Source organism: Gorilla gorilla, chromosome 10 (assembly GCF_029281585.2).
Source record: "Gorilla gorilla gorilla isolate KB3781 chromosome 10, NHGRI_mGorGor1-v2.1_pri, whole genome shotgun sequence".
NCBI classification, from domain to species: domain Eukaryota; kingdom Metazoa; phylum Chordata; class Mammalia; order Primates; family Hominidae; genus Gorilla; species Gorilla gorilla.
Genome location: NC_073234.2, coordinates 53,387,788 through 53,410,375, shown reverse-complemented (window position 1 = coordinate 53,410,375; position 22,588 = coordinate 53,387,788). Strand labels below are relative to the sequence as shown.

General features: G+C 48.1%; 1 protein-coding gene across 4 annotated transcripts in view; it reads right to left on the bottom strand.

Annotated features, from left to right (window-relative positions):
- VDR (vitamin D receptor) overlaps positions 1–22,588 on the bottom strand; it is a 63,230-nt gene that overhangs the window by 27,752 nt on the left and 12,890 nt on the right. For 2 of the 4 annotated variants that reach the window (XM_004053019.4, XM_004053018.4), the window contains exons 2-3: positions 13,090–13,170; positions 9,360–9,507 (exon numbers count right to left, since the gene is read on the bottom strand). In XM_004053019.4, coding sequence (XP_004053067.1) covers positions 9,360–9,507; positions 13,090–13,170 — 229 coding nt within the window. The remainder of the gene's footprint in view (positions 1–9,359; positions 9,508–13,089; positions 13,171–22,588) is intronic. The other 2 variants (XM_055357355.2, XM_055357354.2) reach the window with 1 other exon arrangement.

Sequence of the window (22,588 nt, the reverse complement as noted above, 5' to 3'; positions counted from 1 at the left end):
GGCGCGGTGGCTCACACCTGTAATCCCAGCACTTTGGGAGGCTGAGACAGGCGGATCGCGAGGTCAGGAGATCGAGACCATTGTGGCTAACACGGTGAAACCCCGTCTCTACTAAAAATACAAAACATTAGCCGGGCATGTTGGCGGGCGCCTGTAGTCCCAGCTACTCGGGAGGCTGAGGCAGGAGAATGGCGTGAACCTGGGAGGCGGAGCTTGCAGTGAGCTGAGATCGTGCCACTGCACTTCAGCCTGGGGGACAGAGCGAGACTCTGTCTCAAGAAAAAAAAAAAAAGGAATAGGAAGAGAAAATAGTGCAGAGCTGAATTAAGAGAAAGTACTGGGACTGGGTGCAGTGGCGTGAGCACGCCTGTAAGCCCAGCACTTTGGGAGGCTGAGGTGGGCAGATAGCTTAGGCTCAGGAGTTTGAGACCAACCTGGCCAACATGGTGAAACCCTGTATCTACAAAAGATTAAAAAAAATTAGCCAGGCATGGTGGCATGCGCCTGTGGTCTCAGCTACTTGGGAGGCTAAGGTGGAAGGATTGCTTGAGCCGGTGAGATCAAGGCTGCAGTGAACCAAGATTGTGCCACTGCACTTCAGTGTGGGTGACAAAGTGAGATCCTGTCTCTAGAAATAAAAAATAAAAGAGAAAGTACTAGGGGTAAAAAAAAAAGTTTGGCGCCCTTGCTTCTGCTTAAGAGTTGTCATATGAAGCCCGAGAACACTGAAAAGGAAGAGGACACCATTACGCTCTGGAGCGTGGGGTCAGTGATCAGGGTACAGAAAGTTTGCTCCCCAGCTCCAACTGCCAGACCCAGAGGCTCTCTGGAACTCAGATCCCAGAGCTGGCCTTTCAGGTGTGTCTGGCCCAACATGTCTGTTTGCTGGGCCACAGATCCTCTTGGCTCAGAGGTCCTGTTCTTCCCTGTTCTCCTGCCTTCCAAGGGCACTTCCACATGTGTGGCTGTCATTTACTCTCTGCCCACGAGGAGTCAGGGCAGCCAGATTGCCCAACCCTGGCTCTGTGCTTTGTCCTGAAGGTCCACACCCTACCCTGCCTTCCTCCCAATACTAATTGCCTGTGAGCTGGTTTGGATTTGAGAAACAAGAGCTTCAGGTTTCCACGAGAGCCCATTGCCTCAGCTGCTCTCTGAGCCTGGACCCTGTCATCCTCTGGTTGGTTGGCATTTATACCCCAGCTCAGGAAGGGGGGTAGGGGTGGGGCAACCAAGCTAAATATAGATGCAGTTTCTAGAAAGCCAGGAGTGAGAGAGGACATTGACCGATTCTCATGCCAGAGACCAGTTTATCAAAACAGAAAGAGACAAAAACCTCACAAAAGCATCAAGAGCCTGGGGCCAGGGCCTCAGGCCAGGGACAGTTGGGCCTTTCTCCAGTAGGTGGCCTCTGCCAGCAGAGACGCACGTTGCATAACCCAGGCGTAGGGTCAACAATCCCCTCTGGGCTCCATCTCCACTGCACTGTCACAGAGATTCCAGCGTCTGCTCAGGATACAGGAACTAGCGAGAGCTCCTGATCTGAAAGCTATGTGAGGTGTTGGGAATGCTTACTAGTTTGATTATGGTGATCATTTCACAATGTATATGTATAGCAGAACATCGAGTTGTGCACCTGAAATATAGACCATGTCTATCTGTCAATTATACCCCAGCAAATCTAAAGGAATAAAAAGACCTACATCAAATGATGTAGGGGCCTGCATGTATGTGAGAGGCAGCATCAGGGGGTTCTCCTCAGGTGGGTTTAAAAAAACATTAAAGGATGGTTAGCACTGTAGAAAAGAGCACAGACTTTTTTTTTTTTTTTGGAGGGAAATTGGCAATGCGAAGCATGTTAAACACACAGACATTTTAATGCAGTAAAGCCACTTCCAGGTATTTATCCTGTGGGTAGATCTGTCCGTGGGCCCAATGGTGGTTACTGCAGCTCTGTCTGGAGAAGCCAAAGACTGAACCTAAATGCCCATGACAGAGGACTGGTTTCCTTCTTTTCTCTCTTTCTTTCTTTTCTTTCTTTCTTTCTTTCTTTCTTTCTTTCTTTCTTTCTTTCTTTCTTTCTCTCTCTCTCTCTCTCTTCCTTCCTTCCTTCCTTCCTCTTTCTTTCTTTCTATCTGTCTGTCTGTCTGTCTTTCCTTCCTTCCTTCTTTTCTCTCTTTCTTTCTTTCTTTTTTTTTTTTTTTCTGGACGGAATTTCACTCTGTCACCCACGCTGGAGTGCAGCAGCACGATCTGGGCTCACCGCAACCTCTGGCTCCCAGGTTCAATCAATTCTCTTGCTTCAGCCTCCTGAGTAGCTGGAATTACAGGCATGTGCCACCACGCCTGGCCAATTTTTTGTATTTTTAATAGAGATGGGGTTTCACCATGTTGGCCAGACTGGTCTCGAACTCCTGACCTCAAATGATCCACCCACCTTGACCTCCCAAAGTGCTGGGATTACAGGCATGAGCCACCGCTCCCAGCCAGGCACTGGTTTCTTATCTCATAGAACCTCCATATAATACTCTGTGACTATGAAAAAGAAAGAGGAAGAATGCTGAAATGGGAATGAGCTTGAAGAAGTGTTCTTTAGCAGATAAAAGCAAGATGCAGAATGGTGACGTGTGTGCACACACACATACACACACACACATATGCACTTTTACATAAAGAATCTGGAAGCGAACACGATGAGCTGGCAACAGTGACAGCTTCCCGGAGGAGGTAGGGAACTAAGAATTGGGTTGAATAGGTGATTTACTTTTCACTTACATATCCTCTTAAACTGTTGGCTTTTTAAAAAGCCATATTATGACGTTACATTTAAAAAATCCACTACCCACTACAACTACCTAAACATTAAAAATGAAATGCAGTCTTTGGTTAGATCGATATGTTTGAGTTTAAATCTTAAAGCACAACCTTGGGCAAGTTACTTAACCTTCCCATCCATTAGTTTCCACATCTGTAAAATGGGAGCAACATTTCAGAGAGGGTTGTAAGAACTAAATAAAGGAAAAGGGAACAGGACCTGGACAAAGGAAACCCTAAATAAAGGGAAAGAAGAGAAACTAGCAGAAAGAGGCAGTGGGAGGGAGTGCTGAGAGTGGGTGAAAGTAGATTTTAAAGTAGATTTTAACCATCTCATTAAGAATTTGAGACCCCTGAAGCAGACACCATGTCTTAGGCCTGCTCTCTGGGTGCCTAGCATGGGAGCCTGCAGGCAGCAGAGTTTGAAACCATATTTCTGTTTCACACGCTGTAGCTCCTGATGTCTAGAGCCACAGCCCCTGTGCTAGTTACAGCAACCACTGTCCAGTTCTGTTGAGCACCAGCCAGTTCTACCCAGCCTTTGACCGACATGAAGCTCTCTCAGAGCCCCTGGCCCAGCCCTTCCCTCTTCATACCTGATATTTAACTCCTTCTGTTTAGGAACCTCTTTTCAGAGACCACTGCCAACACATCACATAGTTATACTTTCCAAGTTCCATGGTAGAGAAAAGGAAGAAAGGATCATCTGTCCTCAAAACCAAGACACTAAAAAGGGATAATGATACTAGCTATCACCATTGGAAGCTTTCTAGGTCGGTATTTTACATACTATCTCCAATGCTCTCGACAACCTTTGGGTAGATATTATCCCTTTTTTACAAGTGACACAGAAAGGCACGGGAAAGTTAATTAACTTGCTTTAAGTCACAGCTAGCAAGTCTGAAAGCTGGAATTAGAATCAAGAACTGTTTGACTCCAAGGAATCTGACTGATATGGTTTGGCTCTATGTCCCCACCCAAATCCCATCTCGAATTGTAATCCCCGTGTGTCGAAGGAGGGGCCTGATGGGACATGATTGGATCATGGGGACAGATTTCCCCCTTGCTGTTCTTGTGATACTGAGTGAGTTCTCACAAGATCTGATGTTTTTAAAGTGTGGCACTTCCCCCTTCACTTGCTCTCTGTCTCTCCTGCTGCCATGTAAGACAGGCCTTGCTTCCCCTTTACCTTCTGCCATGATTGTAAGTTTCTGAGGCCTCCCCATCCATGTAGAACCATGAGTCAATTAAACCTGTTTTCTTTATAAATTACTCAGTCTTGGGTAGTTCTTTATAGCAGTGTGAATATGGACTAATACACTGATCTTCATATATACTATGGTTCTCATCAGGAATGTACCATCTCTCAATCCAAGCTAGAGCAGCAGTCAAAAACATGCTTTCCCAAAGTCCAGGAGCATGAAGCAGAGGCTGTTTGAAGGACTCCTCTAGGACAAATCCCTCTAGGGATTCAGGCAGTCTCTAGAAGGATGCTTTGGAAGTGTGGGGTCACATCTGACCATGCTCTCCACTGGCCCTGTATAACCCAAGCACAGGGAAGATCTCCAGTCTGTGCTGAGTGCAAAGTCATGCAAATGAGCCCTGATTAGAGTGCTGAATTTCAAAAGAAATAAAAGAATGACAAAAAGGTAATGTAAAATCCTATCCTTGCAGCTGTCTTTCTTGATAGCTTCAGTGACCTTGCCTTTCCAAATATTTTGGCCTCCTCTACCCAAGCTTCTGAACATTACCCTTGGAACATCCATAGATAACCCCACTCATTCTCTTTCATTCACATCCGTGAATATCTGTGAATGGAGGTCAGCTGCCAAAGTGGACCTGGACAAAGTCTCTCCAGCAACACCGACTTCTTGGTCACTCATTTACTTGTGCCCATAGAAAACCCTGTGTGGCTGTTCCTCCCTTTTTTCTCTATTTTCTCTCCTTTAAGCAGTTTAGGTTTTAAATTCCTGGACATCTGCCCTATTTCTCTGCTTCCTTTCACATCACGTTGCTAGAAGAGCTACAAATATCAGTGGGGTGACCTTCCTGAATGCCAGAACATTCCTCATCTTCCTGGATCCTCGCCAGCCTACCTTTTGCACCCTGCACTCCGCATGACCCATAATTAACAAAGTCCTCAAGAACCTTGGAGCTAGGAAGCGAAAACACACTTCTCTGCACTGTCTTTGTTAGCTTGTAGCTGCACAGCATCCTTATTTAAGCATCCCAACAGGTAGGAAGAAGACAAGATAAGCAGGCAAACGATGACCTATTTCTCATCTTGCCTTCCAGGATCAGCTCTTAAACCTCACCATCCACCTTCATTCTCTTCATCAAAGGGGTTCCTCTGATTTTCTTCTCTGTCCATTACACCTTTTCCTTTATATCAGACCCCGGACGAAGCCATCCATGACCATATGCATCCACATGCATATACATATATGGATCATCCACTATATATATCATTTGGAATAGACCTATTCCAAATGTTTTTCCTCCTCTGGCTCTTACTTATGCTTTAGTTGTTAACATATAGCCAAGAGGTGTCTGGCCATCTATAAGCCTGCCTGTGCCAACCTTATATTCACACTGGAAATATCATCTTTCTCTGAGGATGTCCCTGTATTCCAGAATAACAGGAAGCACAAGCAACATGAAATAGCTTGCAGGAGGAATTGACCAGCAATGGCCTCTAATGCCCGATCATAGATCAATAGAACTGTGATCCCTCTCTAACCTTCTAACCATCATCACACTTCAGCTAGATTATGAGTCTTAGACTTGTTTTGATGATAACAACTAGCTTCTAGAGCAGTTTAGTTAACTGTCTTAGAAGCCAAACCAAATACTAAATGGTCAAATGGGATTGGATTACTGGTCTCCAGGGCTTGGAAAAGAGCTAGTGACCCAATATTCAAGCAATGCTGTCTATCAATAACTATCAGGAAATGGTCAAGCAAGCTTCTTGAGAGCGAGGACTTGGTTCCTGTCATCTCTGTGTTCCCAAGGATGCAAGGATGCAGTGCCCACCACAGAGAAGGTACAGACCACTGACATTGTCCTTGCTTCCTAGGATCAGAGTTTCACAAACAGATATGAGTGACCACAGGGTTCTCAAGCAACTATTTGGACCAGATCAAAATGGAAAACTTCCAAATAAAATTTGGGTAAAGCAAAGAAGGAGAAGCAGGCATCACGGGTGGAAGAAGAGGAGAAATGATGTATGTGTAGCTGATTCTCATTATTCATGGTAGTTATGGTCTATAGTCACTGTGGACACTGGATTAGTGAATATTGAAACACTGTTCCTGGAGGAAACACAGGGTAAGGTTTCTGCAAGCCTCTGGTCACAAAATTTTCATCAACTGATCAACACATAACCTTGTCTTATGTGAGTTTTCTGTTTAAAGATATCTTATTCAATAGATATTGTTGAGTTATTAACATTGAACAAACAGCCAGCAGCACTGTTGTCCTCAGGAAGCTTGTCTAACACACATAGTTTCCCTGTGAGGCACATCACGGCCTTGCACTTAGGAACACCAGACAGCAGTGCAGCACTACGCTTGGGAACTGTTTTAAACAGCAAAGTCACCAACAAAAATCAAAAAACGGCAAAAAACGTAGCACTAAATAGATTGTGAAGATCCTGGCTGGGAAGATAGGTGCCAAGTCACGCGAATTTTTCACTGCTCTGCACATGTTCACAAATGACCACAAAGGGGCTGCAAGTATTGATTTTGGTGAATTTTAGCAAGTGGGCAGATTTGCAAATACAGAATCCGTGAATAATGAAGGTTGACTGTGTGTGTGTGTGTGCACGTGTGTGTTTGTTTATGTACATATCAAACAAAATTCAGAACCTTGCAGCTGTCTTTCTTGACAGCTTCATTGACCTTCCCTCAAGTTTCTGAACATTACTCTTGAACAATCCATAGATAACCCCACTCGTTCTCTTTCATCCACATCCTCAAGCAAATGACAGACATGTTGGCTCTTTAGAATGTAGCAGCCTAGCTTAGTCATCAAGACAGAGACAGTAAAGATCTAAGTAAGGTAGACTGAGGACAGGGTAACAAGACAAAACCAGCCTGCAGCCCATAGTGCCAGGCATTGCAGGCAGTGGTTGTGACCAACAGCCAGCAACAGACTCTAAGGGCTCTTGTCAAGGTGGACTAAGAGTGGGTTAAGGTGGCATCATGTGCCCACAAGCAACACAGCCACTCTGTCAGTCTGTGGTGACACAGATTACAAACATACCATCCTTGTTCATTCTGCCATCTTCCACACTCAGCCTGGGGCATGACAGGACCTGTCCTCTCTCCACCCAGATGCCTCACATGCTCCTGTCCTGAGGATTCCCAGCCTAGTGGTGTGTCCAAGGGCAGCAACCACAGATGCATAGCAGTCAGAGCCACTCCAGTGAGGAACTGGCCTCCAATGTGTCACCACCCAACCAGCTGCCACCTAAGATTCTCATTTCCCAGAGCTGAATCTCAGGGGGGAGGAGGCCTAGGAGGAGAGAGTGGATTTGGGGGTAGAGACTCCATAACCAAATGCTTTGGTTGCAGACTGACAAGATATGACCTTCAGTGAGAATCTCCATATTGACAGCTCCTAGCCCAATGCCAGATTATAAATGCAGATTGAAGTCTGGTGACGGAATGAGTGAACGAAACACAAGGCCAGACATGGTGGCTCATGCCTATAATCCTATAACTTTGGGAGGCCAAGATGGAAGGATCGCTTGAGCCCAGGAGTTTGAGACCAGCCTGGGCAACATAAGGAGGCCCCATCACTACAAAAAAATCACACAAACACACACACACACGAGGAAAGTGGCTGGCTGGCTGGCTGCGAGGCTTTTGTTTATTTTATGAGAGCATGGTTCCATGAAGGGCAGCAGTGGTGGCCCATCAGGCTCAAAAATCTCAGCTTTTTTCATCAGACTAAAAAAGTGTTTTTCAAAGCACTTTTTTACATGTCACCTCATTAATCCTCAGATTAACACTATGTAGCAGAGGGGGTGGATATCAATACATGCATGCCATTAGTTGAGTTAACTAAAACCTAGAGATGTCAAGGACATCCATTTGAGCAAGGACATCTCATAAATTATTGCCATGGCCAGCACCCCAGACCACGCCTTTCTGATGGGTTTCATGGTAGTAAGCAGGCGCTGAGGTGTGCGTTAGATTCCCCTCTCATTAGCACTCAAGGCAGCCCCCCAAGTTCCAGGACCTGGCAGGAAAGGGTCCATGTGTCACCTGGGACACACAACTGGGGCTCTAGAAGGCCCACCCTGCAGGATGTGTGGACCTCAGGTCCAAGGATTGGCAAATGCAGCAACACGACTTAGAGCCAGCGATGCTGCTTGTCTGGTTCCCCGAGCTGGAGAGTAGGCTGCCGGGAAGCCAAACGGGCAGCCAGTGCCAGGCCAAACAGGCAATTAGCACCCACAGAAACCCCGCTGCCCAGCAATTGCTCAGGACCATGAAACTCTGGGCCTGCTGATTCCTGAGGCAGAGGGCAGGTAAATCAGGAGCTTGTGTTGACAGAGAGCCCCCAAGTCCTTGAGTAGGAGTCCCACACAAGCGCCTGGACTTGAATTCACTGTGCCCCCAAGGCGAGGAGAGCACTCCGGTTTAGACAACAACCAAGCCGACCTCAGCATCCTCCTCTGGACTTGATTTGTGCTTTCCTCATTTGATGGTTAGAGCCCTGCCATAGCCACCTCCAGTCTAGACCGCTAGACAGAAGATCTGTTTTGGCTGCCTTCTTTTAGGCTATTCTCTCTCTCTCTCCAATACATGCCAAATGCTAATTTCTCATGATTCCCAGTTCCTGCCCCAATTCACCCCTTTCCCACGCTCCCACCCTGGCTTTGAATGGGAACCTCCAGTGCTTTTCCCACACCTTTCACATCTGTAATCCTGGGCTCATGTAAGGGGAGTGTGTTGGTAAAGAAACTGGCCCTGATCAAACAGGAATGCAGGTACATTCCTGACACTGCCTGGGTGTTCCAAGGTTGGCTTTCAGACCAGGACAAACAGTCCTTGGGTGAAGATATGGGTACAGATCGTGATGACCCGACAAGAGGTGCCATTTCCCTTGTTCCAAGGAACAGTTTGGATTGGATGGGAAGGCAAGCTCTGAAACCAAGTTCTTGGGCTTTCCCCAAAGACATGCCTGTCTCTTGGGTGAGGAAGCTGTGATCATCAACAGGGAGGAGGTTCACTCTGGAAGGATGGACACATGGGTTGGTGCAGGAGGCTGTGGGTTACAGGTGTAATGGAAAGACAGAGACCTACACAGCAACCTCAGGAAAGCGATTTCCAAGAGAGTCAGAGGAACATCTGGAGCTGAGAGGAGGGAAAAGAAGATACCACTCACCAAGACCCTCCTGCTCCTGTGGCTGTGAGCGCCGCACGTTCCATGGACATTGTAAGGAAAGAGATGTGAAAAATGCAAGGGCTCCCTTCATGGAAACACCTTGCTTCTTCTCCCTCCCTTTCCACTGGGGAGAGCCTGGGAGGAAGGCTCACCTGAAGAAGCCTTTGCAGCCTTCACAGGTCATAGCATTGAAGTGAAAGCCGGTGGCTCGGTCTCCACACACCCCACAGATCCGGGGCACATTCCGGTCAAAGTCTCCAGGGTCAGGCAGGGAAGTGCTGGCCGCCATTGCCTCCATCCCTGTAAGAACAGCAAGCAGGCCACAGTCAGAGCCAGAGTCAGTGCCAGGGCCAGCTGGCATCCTTGGTGCCACCCACCCCCAGCCTCATCCCACCGCCCCCACCCCCCACCACCAGGGAGCTCAGCAAGGGTGGGCATCTCCCCAGGGCCCAGGCCTGAGCACAGTGCCTTCGGAGCCCTCATACATGATTCTCCCTACATAGCTGGCTCAGAGCATGGCTTGGAATCAGCTACCTGGTTTCAGATGTTGCATCTGTCAGGTTAATTTGGGTTTAGTGGTTCACCTCTGCATGCCCCCGCTGTCTGCATTGGAAGAGGTGTTTTACTTCCAGGGTGTAAGGATCATATGCATGAACCCACGCATGCTACCGGCACTAGCTCTGCCTCAGGCACAGACCTGAACCAGGTCAGGGGCTTCTATCCTGCCCAACGCCCCCTCCAAGGGAAAATGGGAGTCCTCCCTCAGCCTCAGCACCTACATGTGGAGAGAAACCCTCAGGTCTCCTCCTCTTGAGGGTGGGGGGAATTGAGGATTTAGGTGCCCTGGTCATTCCAGCCCCAGCTCCTCGCAACCATAAAGCTCAGGGCTAATCGGCTTATGCCCTGGTGTTCCTGTACCAAGACAATCAACATTTCAAGATATTCCCCCCCCTTTTTTTTGGCAATAATACTTAAAACATTATTTTGAATGTCCTTCTGAGTCATGTGAGTCCTATACAATTAATTGTGTTTTCAGAGATGGTTTTTCTAAACAGGCATTATCATCTAGAGATGGATTTCATACTTGAGGAAAAGGAGAAGAGACAGAGGGAACGAAAGCCCACAGCTTTGCGAAGGCCTTCTCAGGAAGCAGCTGGCTTGACTCTTTCATTAGCCAAAACTGGGCCCCCAGCTTTGCCTGCTGCGTCTGATCCCGTCTACTGTCGGGCTCAGAGATGATTCTGGGATACCTCAGACTGCCCTGAAATGCTTTCAGACCCTACTGCCTCCCAGTTCGCCCAATTTTATCTGAATCCTCAAAAGGGTCATTACAGATTTCAGTGACCCCTTTGACCCTAGGCAAAGGGTCCTTCATGTCAGAAGAAAAATAAGAGAGAAAGCCAGGAAAGAAGAGACAAGAACCCACTCCACCCCAGGGTATCATTTCTTCCTGCCCTTGGGTGACAGAGGCAGATTCTGGGGGCCCTTGGGAGGCTCTGAGCTACTTTTCAATGACTAGGCCCATGATCTCTGATCTAGGGTGTGGAATATCAAAGCTCATTAAGTCTTATTTCACCTTCATACCGCTTCATGGTGTAGATGCCATTATCATCATCCCCTTTACAAATGAGGCCCAGAGAGGCCCAAACCTTAAGATATGTCTAGAAACCACTACTGCCAAATGAATAAAACAAATACTTTCTAAAAATTCCCCAAAGAGCTTCACACCAAGGGAAAGAAGTGGTGCAGATAAGCAAGAATATGTTATCATCAGTCCCAAAGGGACAGAGGGAATCCCGGTCACAGACCTCGGAGATTCCCTAACCTCATTTAGCTTTTCTTTTCCTGGAAACCTTAATGTATTAGGTTGGTGCAAAAGTAATTGTGGTTTTGGCCATCAAAAATAATGGCAAAGATCGCAATTACTTTTGAACGATCCTAATAGTAATAGTGACACTATTGCTAATTTCTTTCACAGCTAGATTTATACTTGCTAAACTCTAATGTATATATAATATATACATTAAATATATAAATACATATTAATATATATTATATATTATATATTAATAAATATATAAATACATATTTAATGTATATATTAAATTTTAGCAACTATATATACATTAAAGTTTAGCAAGTATAAATATATACCTATATATAAAGAGAGAAGCACTTTCAGAAAAAGAACAAAGATCACTGCAGCGATAGCAAAGACACAGAATCAACCCAGGTGCCCCTCAACTCAACTCTGGACTAGATAAAGAAAATACAGTATATGTGTGTGTGTGTGTGTATATATATACACACACATATACTGTCCTTTTTACACACGTATACTGTCCTTTTTACACACATACACTGTCCTTTTTCCTTTGCAGCAACATGGATACAGCTGGAGACCATTATCCTAAGGAAACAAAGCCAGAAACAGAAAACAAAATAGCACATGTTCTCACTTATAAGTGGGAACTAAACATCATGTACATATGGACATAAAGATGAGAACAATGGACACTGGGAATACAAGTGGACAGGGGCAGGGGCTGAAAAACAACCTATTGGGTACTATGCTCGCTACCTGGGAGACAATTCATTCATACTCAAAACCTCAGTATCTTGCAATATACCTTTGTAACAAACCTGCACAGGTACCCCCTGAACCTATAAGAAAAGTTCAGAAAAAAAGAACAAAGGAATGATTAACAGAAACCTTTGGAGAGATGAGATCGGGGAGGGGTGTGCATTATATAGCAGCAGTATTCTATTTTTTGAGTAGTGAGCATATGGTATCTTCTTCTTATTATTATTAGCAAAACACTACATCTATGTTTTGTATATCTGTGTTTGCATGCCCTTCTGAATATACAAAACGTTTCATAATTTAAAAGACAATTAAAAATAGAAAAAGTGCTCGTGGATCTATCAACATTGTCCCCAAAGACCATCCCAAGTCCAAGCTGATGCCTGCAGGTTTTAGAACATAGCCCACATTCAAGATGTGGCCAGCATCCCGGAGGCCCAATATCATTGTGGGGTAATAGGGGAAACTGTCCAGGATGCTTGTGGCTTAACCCTGGGTCAGCTGAGATGCTGCAGCTCCGAGTCATCATGGTGTTGCTACAGAGTCTGGGTCATCCAGGCTCCCAAGTATCCGGTGGATTTCGTGGAAAACAGATAAATCAAATGGGGGGTAGGAAGGAATATCTGTTAAATCAGTCAACACATGTTCAGCATCACATGGACTCATTTGGAGATGCTATGATGCAAGCGAGTTGGAACAACATACTACCACAGCACAGCAACGGGGCAGTCCTGCAATGGGGTGGGGTGCTGCCTTGACATCAGGAAGTCTCTATGCTGGGGGTGAAGGCTGGAAAGGCTGGATCAAGCAGCCAGAGGCCCACAGTGAATGAGACCATTTCAGGGGAGCTGACAGAAGACCCAACCCTGCTTGAGGTTATTTGCTGCTATCAAGAAGCCAGCGCCCAGGACCAGAGTCCACATGTGGAGAAGATGTCCAAGCCTCTGTGGCTTGAGAGCTGAAAGTCCCAGGAATGACAGGCAGAGACTAAAGAAGGCAGGAAAGAGAAAGAGGAGATGGGGGCTGGATAGGAAACATCAGACGCACAGGAGAGCCCAGCCAGGGTCGTGGCTGGAGCCAGCAAGCCCCATCTCCTGAGCCCTTCTCTGATCTCCCACCCGCACCCCACACATTCATGCATCTCAGTTGCAGACTCTGCTGGCCCGGGACCCACCTTGCAAAATCCTGGGTGGTATCCCTTCCTTCCCCTGCCCACCACCTTCTTATGCCCCTCCCCCCCACCCCGCCCCTTGAAAACAGAAAGCCAGGGAAGTTGCGGCTGGTGAGGAAACACCTACCTGAAGGAGCAGGGGGCAGGTAAGTGGAGCCCAGGGGTGCTCTTCTGTGAGGTCTCACAGACACTTCAGACCCAAAGGCTTCTGAAATGAAGAAGGGGAAACCTTTTATCTAAGGCGGAGCATTGACCGCCTCCCCAGTCTCTAAGGAAGTGGGCACGAGAGGCTCTTTCCAGGGACTTTAGTCCCCAGATCAGTGACTGCAAACAGAAGTGGCTTGTTGGGAGCAGGCATGCCATGTCATCGCTGGCAGGGGTGTGGGGGTGGCGGCTGGGCAGCAGCCAGGATGGCCCTCCCTCGAGGCAGGGAGTAGCAGGAGCAGTGGGAAGCGGTGGCAGCAACCAGCCCCAGGCAGAAGGAAACAGCCTCCCGCCTAGGCACTCCTTCTCCTCTCACAGCCCAGGGTGTCAGGAGGGAGGAAGGGCCTTTTCGTTAGGGAGACCCACACTCTCACTACCCACTCCATCTCCAGATCGTAGGCAGCTCAGGAAGCAGAGCAACTGGGCCATGTGGCCTGCTGCTAAGAGCGGGAAGACGGCTGCCCCAGGCAGGGCAGAGGAGGAGCCGCACGGGAGCTGGGAATGGGGCAGGCTTGGATGGCAGCCCACAGCCTTGGCCTCTTGGGACAGCTTCAAAGGCAGGTGTCTGAGATCTCCTGTCTGTGGAGACTGGGTGTAGGCGGAGCAGGTGCTGCAGGGGTTAAATACAGCAAAGCATTGCTTTCAAACAGGATGTTTTCTGCCACTTTTAGCTCTTCCCCAGACATGCTCAACACCCCCAGCTGCAGTAGGGTTGACTCTGCTGCCCAGACTCTGGATCTTAGCAGCTGGCTGGGGGGCCAGCAAGGAGGGATGGGCAGAATAGTATCCTTTCCACTTCCACTCACACCCGGCCCTGCTTGTCCACCTGCAGACATAGACAAACAGACAGACACACACACACACAAACACACAAACACACACTTCTTTCCTTCTCTGATGCCAACAGGAGGTGACCCTGGCAAAGGCCTTTAAGTCAGACCCCAGATGGGGTATGTCTAGACCCCAGCTTTTGTCTTTCTTTGGAGACCTCTGTCTTCCAGTGGCCTAAGCAGGGAAGGGGGAGAGCTCAAGGGGCTTCCAAGACCTGGGCCCAGTCCTAGAACTGTGAGCCGGCTGAGGCCACTTGCCACCCCCTCCAGCACTGCCAGCTCCCAGGGAGCATCTGAGGAAAACACTAGTGGACAATGAGCCAAGATAACCTAAGCTGGGCTAGCCCACCCCCACAAGAAGCATGGGCAGTGGGAGGTGTCTGCTGAGGACAGGCATGCTGCCACGTACCCCCAACGCAGGCCCTCCTTTGCCCCCTCTGCTCCTACTGCCCAAGTCCTTCCCAGCTGACCACGCTCTGCAGGGTTCCTCCTCTGGCCTTATTGATTCCTCAGGCTCCTTTCCTGGTGCTGAGGAAGGTGAGGTGGGGACCAGGTGGATGCAGAAAGGAGCACTGCTTTCCTATCCTCAATCCCTGTGGTTTTCAGAGGTCAGAGGTGACATCCAGGTAGACAACCACCCTGGAACTTAAAAAAAATGTTTCCGGAGTATTTACTACATGCCAGGCCTGCTAAGCTCTGCATACATTATTTCATTTAGCCCTCACAACAGTTCTGTGAGGCAGGGAGCAGTCCTACTTGTAGCAAAGCCAAATGTCAGAGCACTCTGAGTGACTTGCCCAGGGTCCCACAGCTAGGCAAGTCGTGGTTCCTGGGGCCAAATGAGGACAGGCTGATTGTAGTGCCCAACTGGGTCCTTTTGCAATGACAATCATCAGAGCAGATGCCTACTGCTCCGCACTGGGCCCTGCTCCATGGTTTTCCTGTGTCCTCACTCACTTCACTCTCATAAGAGCCTCCTCCAGTGGGTAGTTTATTGCCCCTATCTTAGGGGTGGAAACTGAGGCGCAGGGAAGGTGATTGTCTTTTGAGCTGGATTTGAATCTAGGTAGCTTAGCTCTGAGTCATTTCTGCAACCCTAAGCCATGGACACCTTTCACTTCCACTAAGTCAGGAGCAATGCGGAGAACAATCCCCAGGTCATGAGGGAAGAACCTGGGGATTGTTGTTTTCCTTCCAAGGATCCCCAGGCCAAGGGATGGCAGGCCTTAGCCAGGTTCTATCCACTTTCTGTCACCCAGCCCCTCTCATCTGGGAAAATCCCATTCAATAGATGGGCCTCTCCTCCTCACTCGACTTTCCAATAGTGGACGGTCCTTTTAGGAGAGATACCCTAGATTCAGCCTCTAAGTCCAAGTGCAAGCCTATAGGAAAGTGGGGCAAAGACATAAGGTGGAAAGGAGGACAGGTGGAAAAACTGCTTAATACCTGCCCTCTGCCACGTCACACGCCCACCCCACCAGCAATTCATGTTCTGAGTACACAGAACATCCCACTGCTTTTGCTGGGACCGTCCCCAGAGCAACCCTCTCCTGACCCTGCTTTAGAAATACCAAACCCCCAGCACTAAGCTTCAGAGAAGCAGAGGGGGAGGAGCTCAACTCTGTAGAAAGCCCCTGGCTTCCATCCCTCCAGGGCCTGCATCCCACATCAAAAACCCTGCCTGACCCTGACCCCAGTGCTGACCTTGCCTTAGCAAGAAATGAGAAGATAACACGTTTCCTTCCAGTCACTGAAGCCACAACCATTGCCTCTCCTACACGTCTGCCTGTCAGCCCACACCACAGGCGGCCCCATCTTGCGGCAGCTTCTGTTAAATGGGCATCCCCGGGGCCGTCTCGCCTACGGCAGTCTTGCAGGGTGGCAACTGCCAGGTGTCCTGGGCAGAGCCCTGGGAGGACAAAAATCAAAGTCCCTCATGGCTCAGTTTAACTCCACATTGACTGGACCCTCCTAAGGGTGGTAAAGCTGTGACTCTGAGAAGGACCACGGAGTGGACAAGAAGTCTGACCACTAATGTCTTTTCTAGCTCTGAGAGCATGCAACTCCAAGACTGGAATTCCCATCATGAGAAGCACTATTTTTTTTTCTTTTTAAGAGACAAGGTCTCCTCTGTTACCCAGGCTAGAGTGCAGTTGCACAATCACAGCTCACTGTAGCCTCTAATTCCTGGGCTCAAGCAATCTTCCACCTCAGCTTCTCAAGTAGCTGGGGTTACAGGTGTGAGCCACACCAGGCAAGAAGACCTTAAATGAGATGAAGCTTTCTCCCTGATCTCTCATTAGCCAGATGAACCACAACATTCATGCCTCAGTGAGTGAGACTCACTCATCCTCAGATGCCAATGAGCAGGAAGGGCACAAAAGATGTGGCCCCTAATCGACCCCAGGAGAGGGGTCCTCTCTCTGCCAGGTTGGGACTGGAGTGATCTAAACTGGGCTTTCTAATTGTTGACATTGTCCCAAAGTTCCCACTCCTTCTAGAAAGAAATGGAAAGCTAAGCTATTTCCCCACAGAGTGGGAGACAATTCTTCTTCTTTCTAAAATTGCCACACACAGAGTCAACCACGTGTTGGGCTTTTCCAGGAGAAGATATGCCTGTGTGTCCGCCAGCCACAACCGCACATGTACTTGTGCATACACACCCTTGTCTTGCTATTTTTCGTTTCATCATCCATTCAACTCTGCCCCATCGAGTGCTAAGCACTGCATGACCTACCTGACTTTTTGTCATCTCTTTATTCTGGTGCATAACTCAGGCATAACAATATCATGGCCAGCTAAGGTGATACCCTCTCTTCCTTCTCCACCATCCCCACCATGTATCCATTTTCTTTGTCCAGAACAGTCTCAGTACCTCCCAGAAGAAGCTGACAGAGAACAGAGTGATAATAATGGGGAGTGGACAGGGTTTACTGTATAAATAGAACATATCCAAACTACTTCCTGCCCCGACTGTCTCCCCAGCTCCTTCATACACACATCTTTTAAATATGTGTAAGAATGATTGGAAATTATTTTCTACAGACCACAATGTCCACAGTAAAACCCAATAGATAACATTCAGCTCTGAAAATCTCAAGATTGGAAGGCAACAGCACCACCTAGTCCAATCATCTTAAATTTCTTCTATAATATTCTAGCCAAACAGTTTTCTAGCCCATGCTTGAATAATTTTCCTAGTGGAGAACCACCTCCCACGGCAATCCACTCTCTTTGGATGGCTCTATGCTTAGAAAGCTCTGTATCATGCACAGATGGAATAGCACCCCATAGCTTTCAATGGCTGCTCCTAGATAGCTCTTTGTAGCCATGTTAGACAAAGCTACTAGGCCATTCGCACAGGAGCTCTAGAGGAGGGCTTAGGGGGCCACCATATGGTACCATGTGCACATTAGAAAAAGGAGCCCTGGCCGGGCGCGGTGGCTCATGCCTGTAATCCCAGCACTTCGGGAGGCCAAAGTGGGTGGATCACTTGAGGTCAGGAGTTCAAGACCAGCCTGGCAAAACCCTGTCTCTACTAAAAAAAAAAAAAATACAAAAATTAGCTGGCTTTGGTGGTGGGTGCCTGTAATCCCAGCTACTCAGGAGGCTGAGGCGGGAGAATCTCTTGAACCAGGGAGGCAGAGGTTGCAGTTAGCAGAGATCGCACCATTGTACTCCAGCCTGGGCGACAAGAGTAAAACTCCGTCTCAAAAAAAAAAAAAAAAAAAAAAAAAAAAAAGGAGAAGAAAAGAAAAATTAAAAAGGAAAAGGATCCCTTTTTCTAAGACTCTTAGACTTTTCTAAGACACTAAGCCCTAAGACACTTCACTTCCATCAGTCAGAAAATTATCATAAAAATAGAACACTCTATAATGCTTATGTTGTGAGTGAAGTTGCAGGGGAGAAGCAGCAGAAGATAGCCTGGGTTACACTTAATTTTGATTTAGACTCCATCAAATTCCCAGGTTTGATCATGATCCCCACAAGAAGAGTGAGTAAGGTGGTAGCACAGACAGCGTCCGCCTTTGTGGCCTGCACCTGGAGAGAACAGTGTCTGTTCTATGGAAAGGGCCCATGGAGCAGTGTGAGTCCTGGGTGTGCTCCCAGCAGGGCTGCCACCTCCTCTGTCTGCCACTTGGCTCTTTCCAGAGGAGGCTGGGCCCCAGCAACGCAGCTCTAAGAACCTCTAAGAACATTTAAGAGGCTCACCAGTTATGACTGACTGAACGATGGGAAATTCAGTGGCTGATGACACAGTAGTTGTAGGAAGGAGTTTACCCCTGAAGCTTGTTCTTCATTAACCCTTTTGGGACTATGCATCACCTTTGAGAACCTGCTAAAAGCCATGGACTGACACCCCCTGCAGTATCAGGGTGTATTAGTCTGTTTTCACGATGCTGATAAAGACATACCTGAGACTGGGAAGAGAAAGAGATTTAACTAGAATTACAATTCCACATGGCTGGGCAGGCCTCAGTATCACGGCGGAAGGTGAAAGGTACTTCTTACATGGCAGTGGCAAGGGAAAAATAAGGAAGAAGCAAAAGTGGAAACCCCTGCTAAACCCATCAGATCTCATAAGGTTTATTCACGATCATGAGAATAGCATGGGAAAAACTGGCCCCCATGATTCAATTACCTCCCCCTGGGTCCCCCCCAAAACACGTGGGAATTCTGAGGGATACAATTCGAGTTGAGATTCGGTGGGGACGCAACCAAACCATATCACAGGGCTAGTGGGTCACTCCATGGAAACCAGGCTACATACTCTCATTCACCAAGGCCACTCTGGGGAGCTCTGGCAGCTTCTTGGAGCGTGGCAGGACTCAGAGCGGGGAGCCCATGAGGCCTCAGGCAGTGGAGCAGGAGATACATGGCTTACTTAGATAGATTTCCACTTCTTATCAACAATTTTTCCTGCAAGCTGCTTTTTTCCAATGGAAACTCTGCCCTTAGCTTTGTCAACAAGATTTCTGGGCTGATTACTGCTCTCCAGGTAACAGGCAGGCTATGCCCGTCACTGCTGGAGAATGGCCGGTGACGCATAGGGGACTGGCCCATTTAGAAGCTGCAGTTCAATCTCTCTGGTTTTACAACTGAAGAAACGGAGGCCGTGAAAGTAGAACCATGGGTATTTAGAGGCTGGGATGGGTAGCAGGGAGGGGAAGATGGGGAGAGGTTGGTTAACAAATACCAAATAAAAGCTGGACAGGAAGAATGGATTCTGGTTTTCTGCAACACTGCAGGGTGACTGTGGTTAACTATAATTTACCTTCTATTCCCCAAAAGCTAGGAAAGAAGATTTTGAATGTTCACATCACGAAGAAATGATAAATGTTTGGGGCAATGCATAAGCGAATTGCCCTGATTTGATCACTGCACATTGTGTACCCATATTGAAATATCACTCTGTATTCCGTATGTACAATTATTATGTGTCAACTACAAATAAAAAGAAAAAATTCTAAGAAAGTCAATAAAAACAAGAGAAGAGAAGTACACTCCCTTACTGCGTGGCCTTGGACATGTCACTTCCTCTCTGATGGCCTCAGTCTCTTCTCAGTCTCCTCTGAGGTAATCAGAGAGGAAGTGACATATCCAAGGCCACACAGTAAGGAAGTGTACTTTCTCACCTCCAGCCTGGCCAAGTCCAGTACCCCCAGTCGCCTGCCTGAGCAGCTTCAGGGCGAGGATGTGGTGTGGGGTAGGAATGGGCCATGGAAGCTGGTGTGTACTCTCCCTTTGGGGCTGAGAGTTCCCTGTAGGAGGCCTGATGCACACTGCAGCAGGTCCTCCCAGCATTGACTACATTCTTACAATCAACACAGAGCAACAAAAATGTTGCTAGGATCACCCACATGCTCCTGCCTGACTAACTCCAGCTCCTGGCTTCAGCTCCCGTGGCCAAAGACATGAACAAGAACTCAAGACAGGGAGTACTTTAGAGGAAAGTGGGATATGCCTGGCCTGAGCTTTCTCTACTCCGGGTGGGTCTTCCTGGGACACTAGCATGGGGGTACTTCCCAAGGATATCTGCTACAGGGAAAAGTTGATGAGACAAGGAGGCTATTTGTTCAGTGACTTGGAGACCAAGAAATAGAAACTGGGGCATCCCCAAAGGGAGAGAGTAGGTCCAGCCCTTCTTTGGGGAGACCCAAACTACTGCTAGTGTTAGTGCAGCTGATGGCTAAATGGGATTTTCTCTAAAAACAAAAACAAAAACAAAAACAAAAACAAAAACAAAAACAAAAAAGCAGCTCAGGACAGCAGGAGAGAGCTGCTTCCAAGCCATTCCCAAGCCCAGCTTCCAGTGTGCCTGTGCGCCTCCCTCCAGGCTAAGCGTCTGTCTTAACGCTGGGACCCTCAGCCTGAGTCCACATAGGCCTGAGCCACTGTTTTTTGTTTTTTTTTTTAATTGCACATCACTCCTTTATTATACTGATCTGGAAAAAGGATTTAGTACAGTTATGCTCAAATGAACACTGGACCCATGTGGCAGGACCAAGCAACTAGAACATGATTCAAAAAATCAGTGAAAGACACACTTGGATAGGACCAAGAGGCATTTCACTGCCACAAAACAAGGCGGGGAGGGATTCTAAAACACACAGCAGGAAGCACTCCTGCTCCTCAGAGGTCAAGGAGCTTATCCCATATTGGTATGAGGAATGGCTTATTTTCTGACGACCACATGAGGGACTATTTCAACTGCCAGGAGAAACCCCAGAAAGGCTATTGTTTTGTATTTTATATATATATTATATATAATATATATATATATATAAATGTAACACATAAACTAAATTCAGGATTGATCCCAACCTTCTAGAGCCAGCTCCTCTGGGGTCAGGGAGGAAACAGTTGTCACGTCACCATGCAGGTTACATTCATCTTCCACTGGAATGACTAGAGCCCCAAGGCAGTGGCCTGACTGCAGAAGAGCAGAGGACTGGCTCCTGGGGGCAGACAGGCTGCCTTGCTTCTCCTCATTGGTTATGGCTTAGCACAGTTCCTCCCCACAAGTCCTTACTAAACAAAACACTCGCAAAAACCCAAGTCACTACCGTTAAACTCTCTTGGATAAGGGGAGCTTTCCCACAGCTTGGACTGAGAACGTGTGCCCTAGAAGTGCTATTCTGACTAGATTGTATGAAGGGAGTGGGTGCAGGAGACAAAATGGCTAAAACGAAAATGGGAGCCACTGGTCCCCATCTGCAGCTACAACTCAAGATGTCTACAGATGTGGTCAGTGTGACATGTGCAGGAGGGAGGGGCAGAGGGACGCGATGGGCAGGGAGGGTGCTCCTGGGGACAGTGGCCTGCCCAGGCCTGAGCCACTCTTGCTCAGGCAAACCTCTTTGAGGCCCAACCACCTACCCCTATCCAGGGTGGCCAGGCTTATTTTCCTTATTTTCCTTCTGGGACCAACGTGATCTCTGAGTCACGTAGACTCTTCCGCATTGTGTCAAAGGTCAGTATTCAAACCCCAGGTCCTACCAGCTCTGAGATATTTGGGATCCTTGGGATCAGACCCCTTGCCTTTGTCCAGCCACCTGGGCCCGCCTGATGCCCCTGGCCACCTGATGCCCCCAGAGCCCATTCCTGTCTCCTCATCTACAAATAGGGACATGATAATACCTGAGTCTCAGGTCTTGTGTGGGGATCAAATGAGCTGATCTCTGAGTAGCCCTCAGAAGGGTGCCTGGCACACCATAAGCTTTATGTGTTAACTATTATTATTGGAACTGTACCTGGCTTTAGTATAATCACTGGAGAATCCAGGAAAATGAGAAGAACTTCAGGCCCGAGAGAGGTGCTGTGAAGGGCAGGATGCCTGCTTCCCAGTCCCAAAAGCTCCACCCCAAACAAACATTGCCCAGAAAGCCACAATTTTGCTGAGCTGGCAAAAAAAACTGACCACCCCACCCACTGTCTGTGGCTTCTAAAACTCTTTCAAAACTTCTTGGGGTGAGGAGAAATGAGTTGTTCTAATCTCTCCCCTAACAATCTGAGAAGCTGAGCTACAAATCTGGACTTTTCCTCCACGTAAAACATAAAGCCTGTGGCTCCCGAGTTGTCACTGATTACCAACCCTTACAGCCATCATCCTTCCTGTCCCTTCTCACCCAGTGTCACCTCCATCCCCCACCTCCCCCATCATCAGGTGCTGATCCTGTACCTGCATCTGTTCTCACTCTAGTGGGACCTGAAGCTTGACTACCTCCAGGATGCCGATGCCCCTCTGTCTGTTACCAGGGCAGCGGCACCACCACCACCCACTCCCACCCACCACCATCTGAAGCAGAAAGCAGAACTCAGGAGAAGGCTGAGGTGGGTGCCGAGGGGCTGGAGTCAGGAGGTGGCAGCGAGAACCGTGGAAGCCCTGGCAGAAGAATGGCCCTGCCATGCCCCTTCACCTAGACATGGGGTGGGCTCTGGCTCAGTGGGCCTGGACTTCTGGCTGCCCCAGCTCTTGAAGGCCTGGGAAGGCCATTCACTTATCCTGGGATAGATTCTGAAGCCTGTGTCAGAATCAGGGAAGGATCCCCAGGGTCCTCTGAGATGGGTAGGGCTGGGCTAACTCTCCAC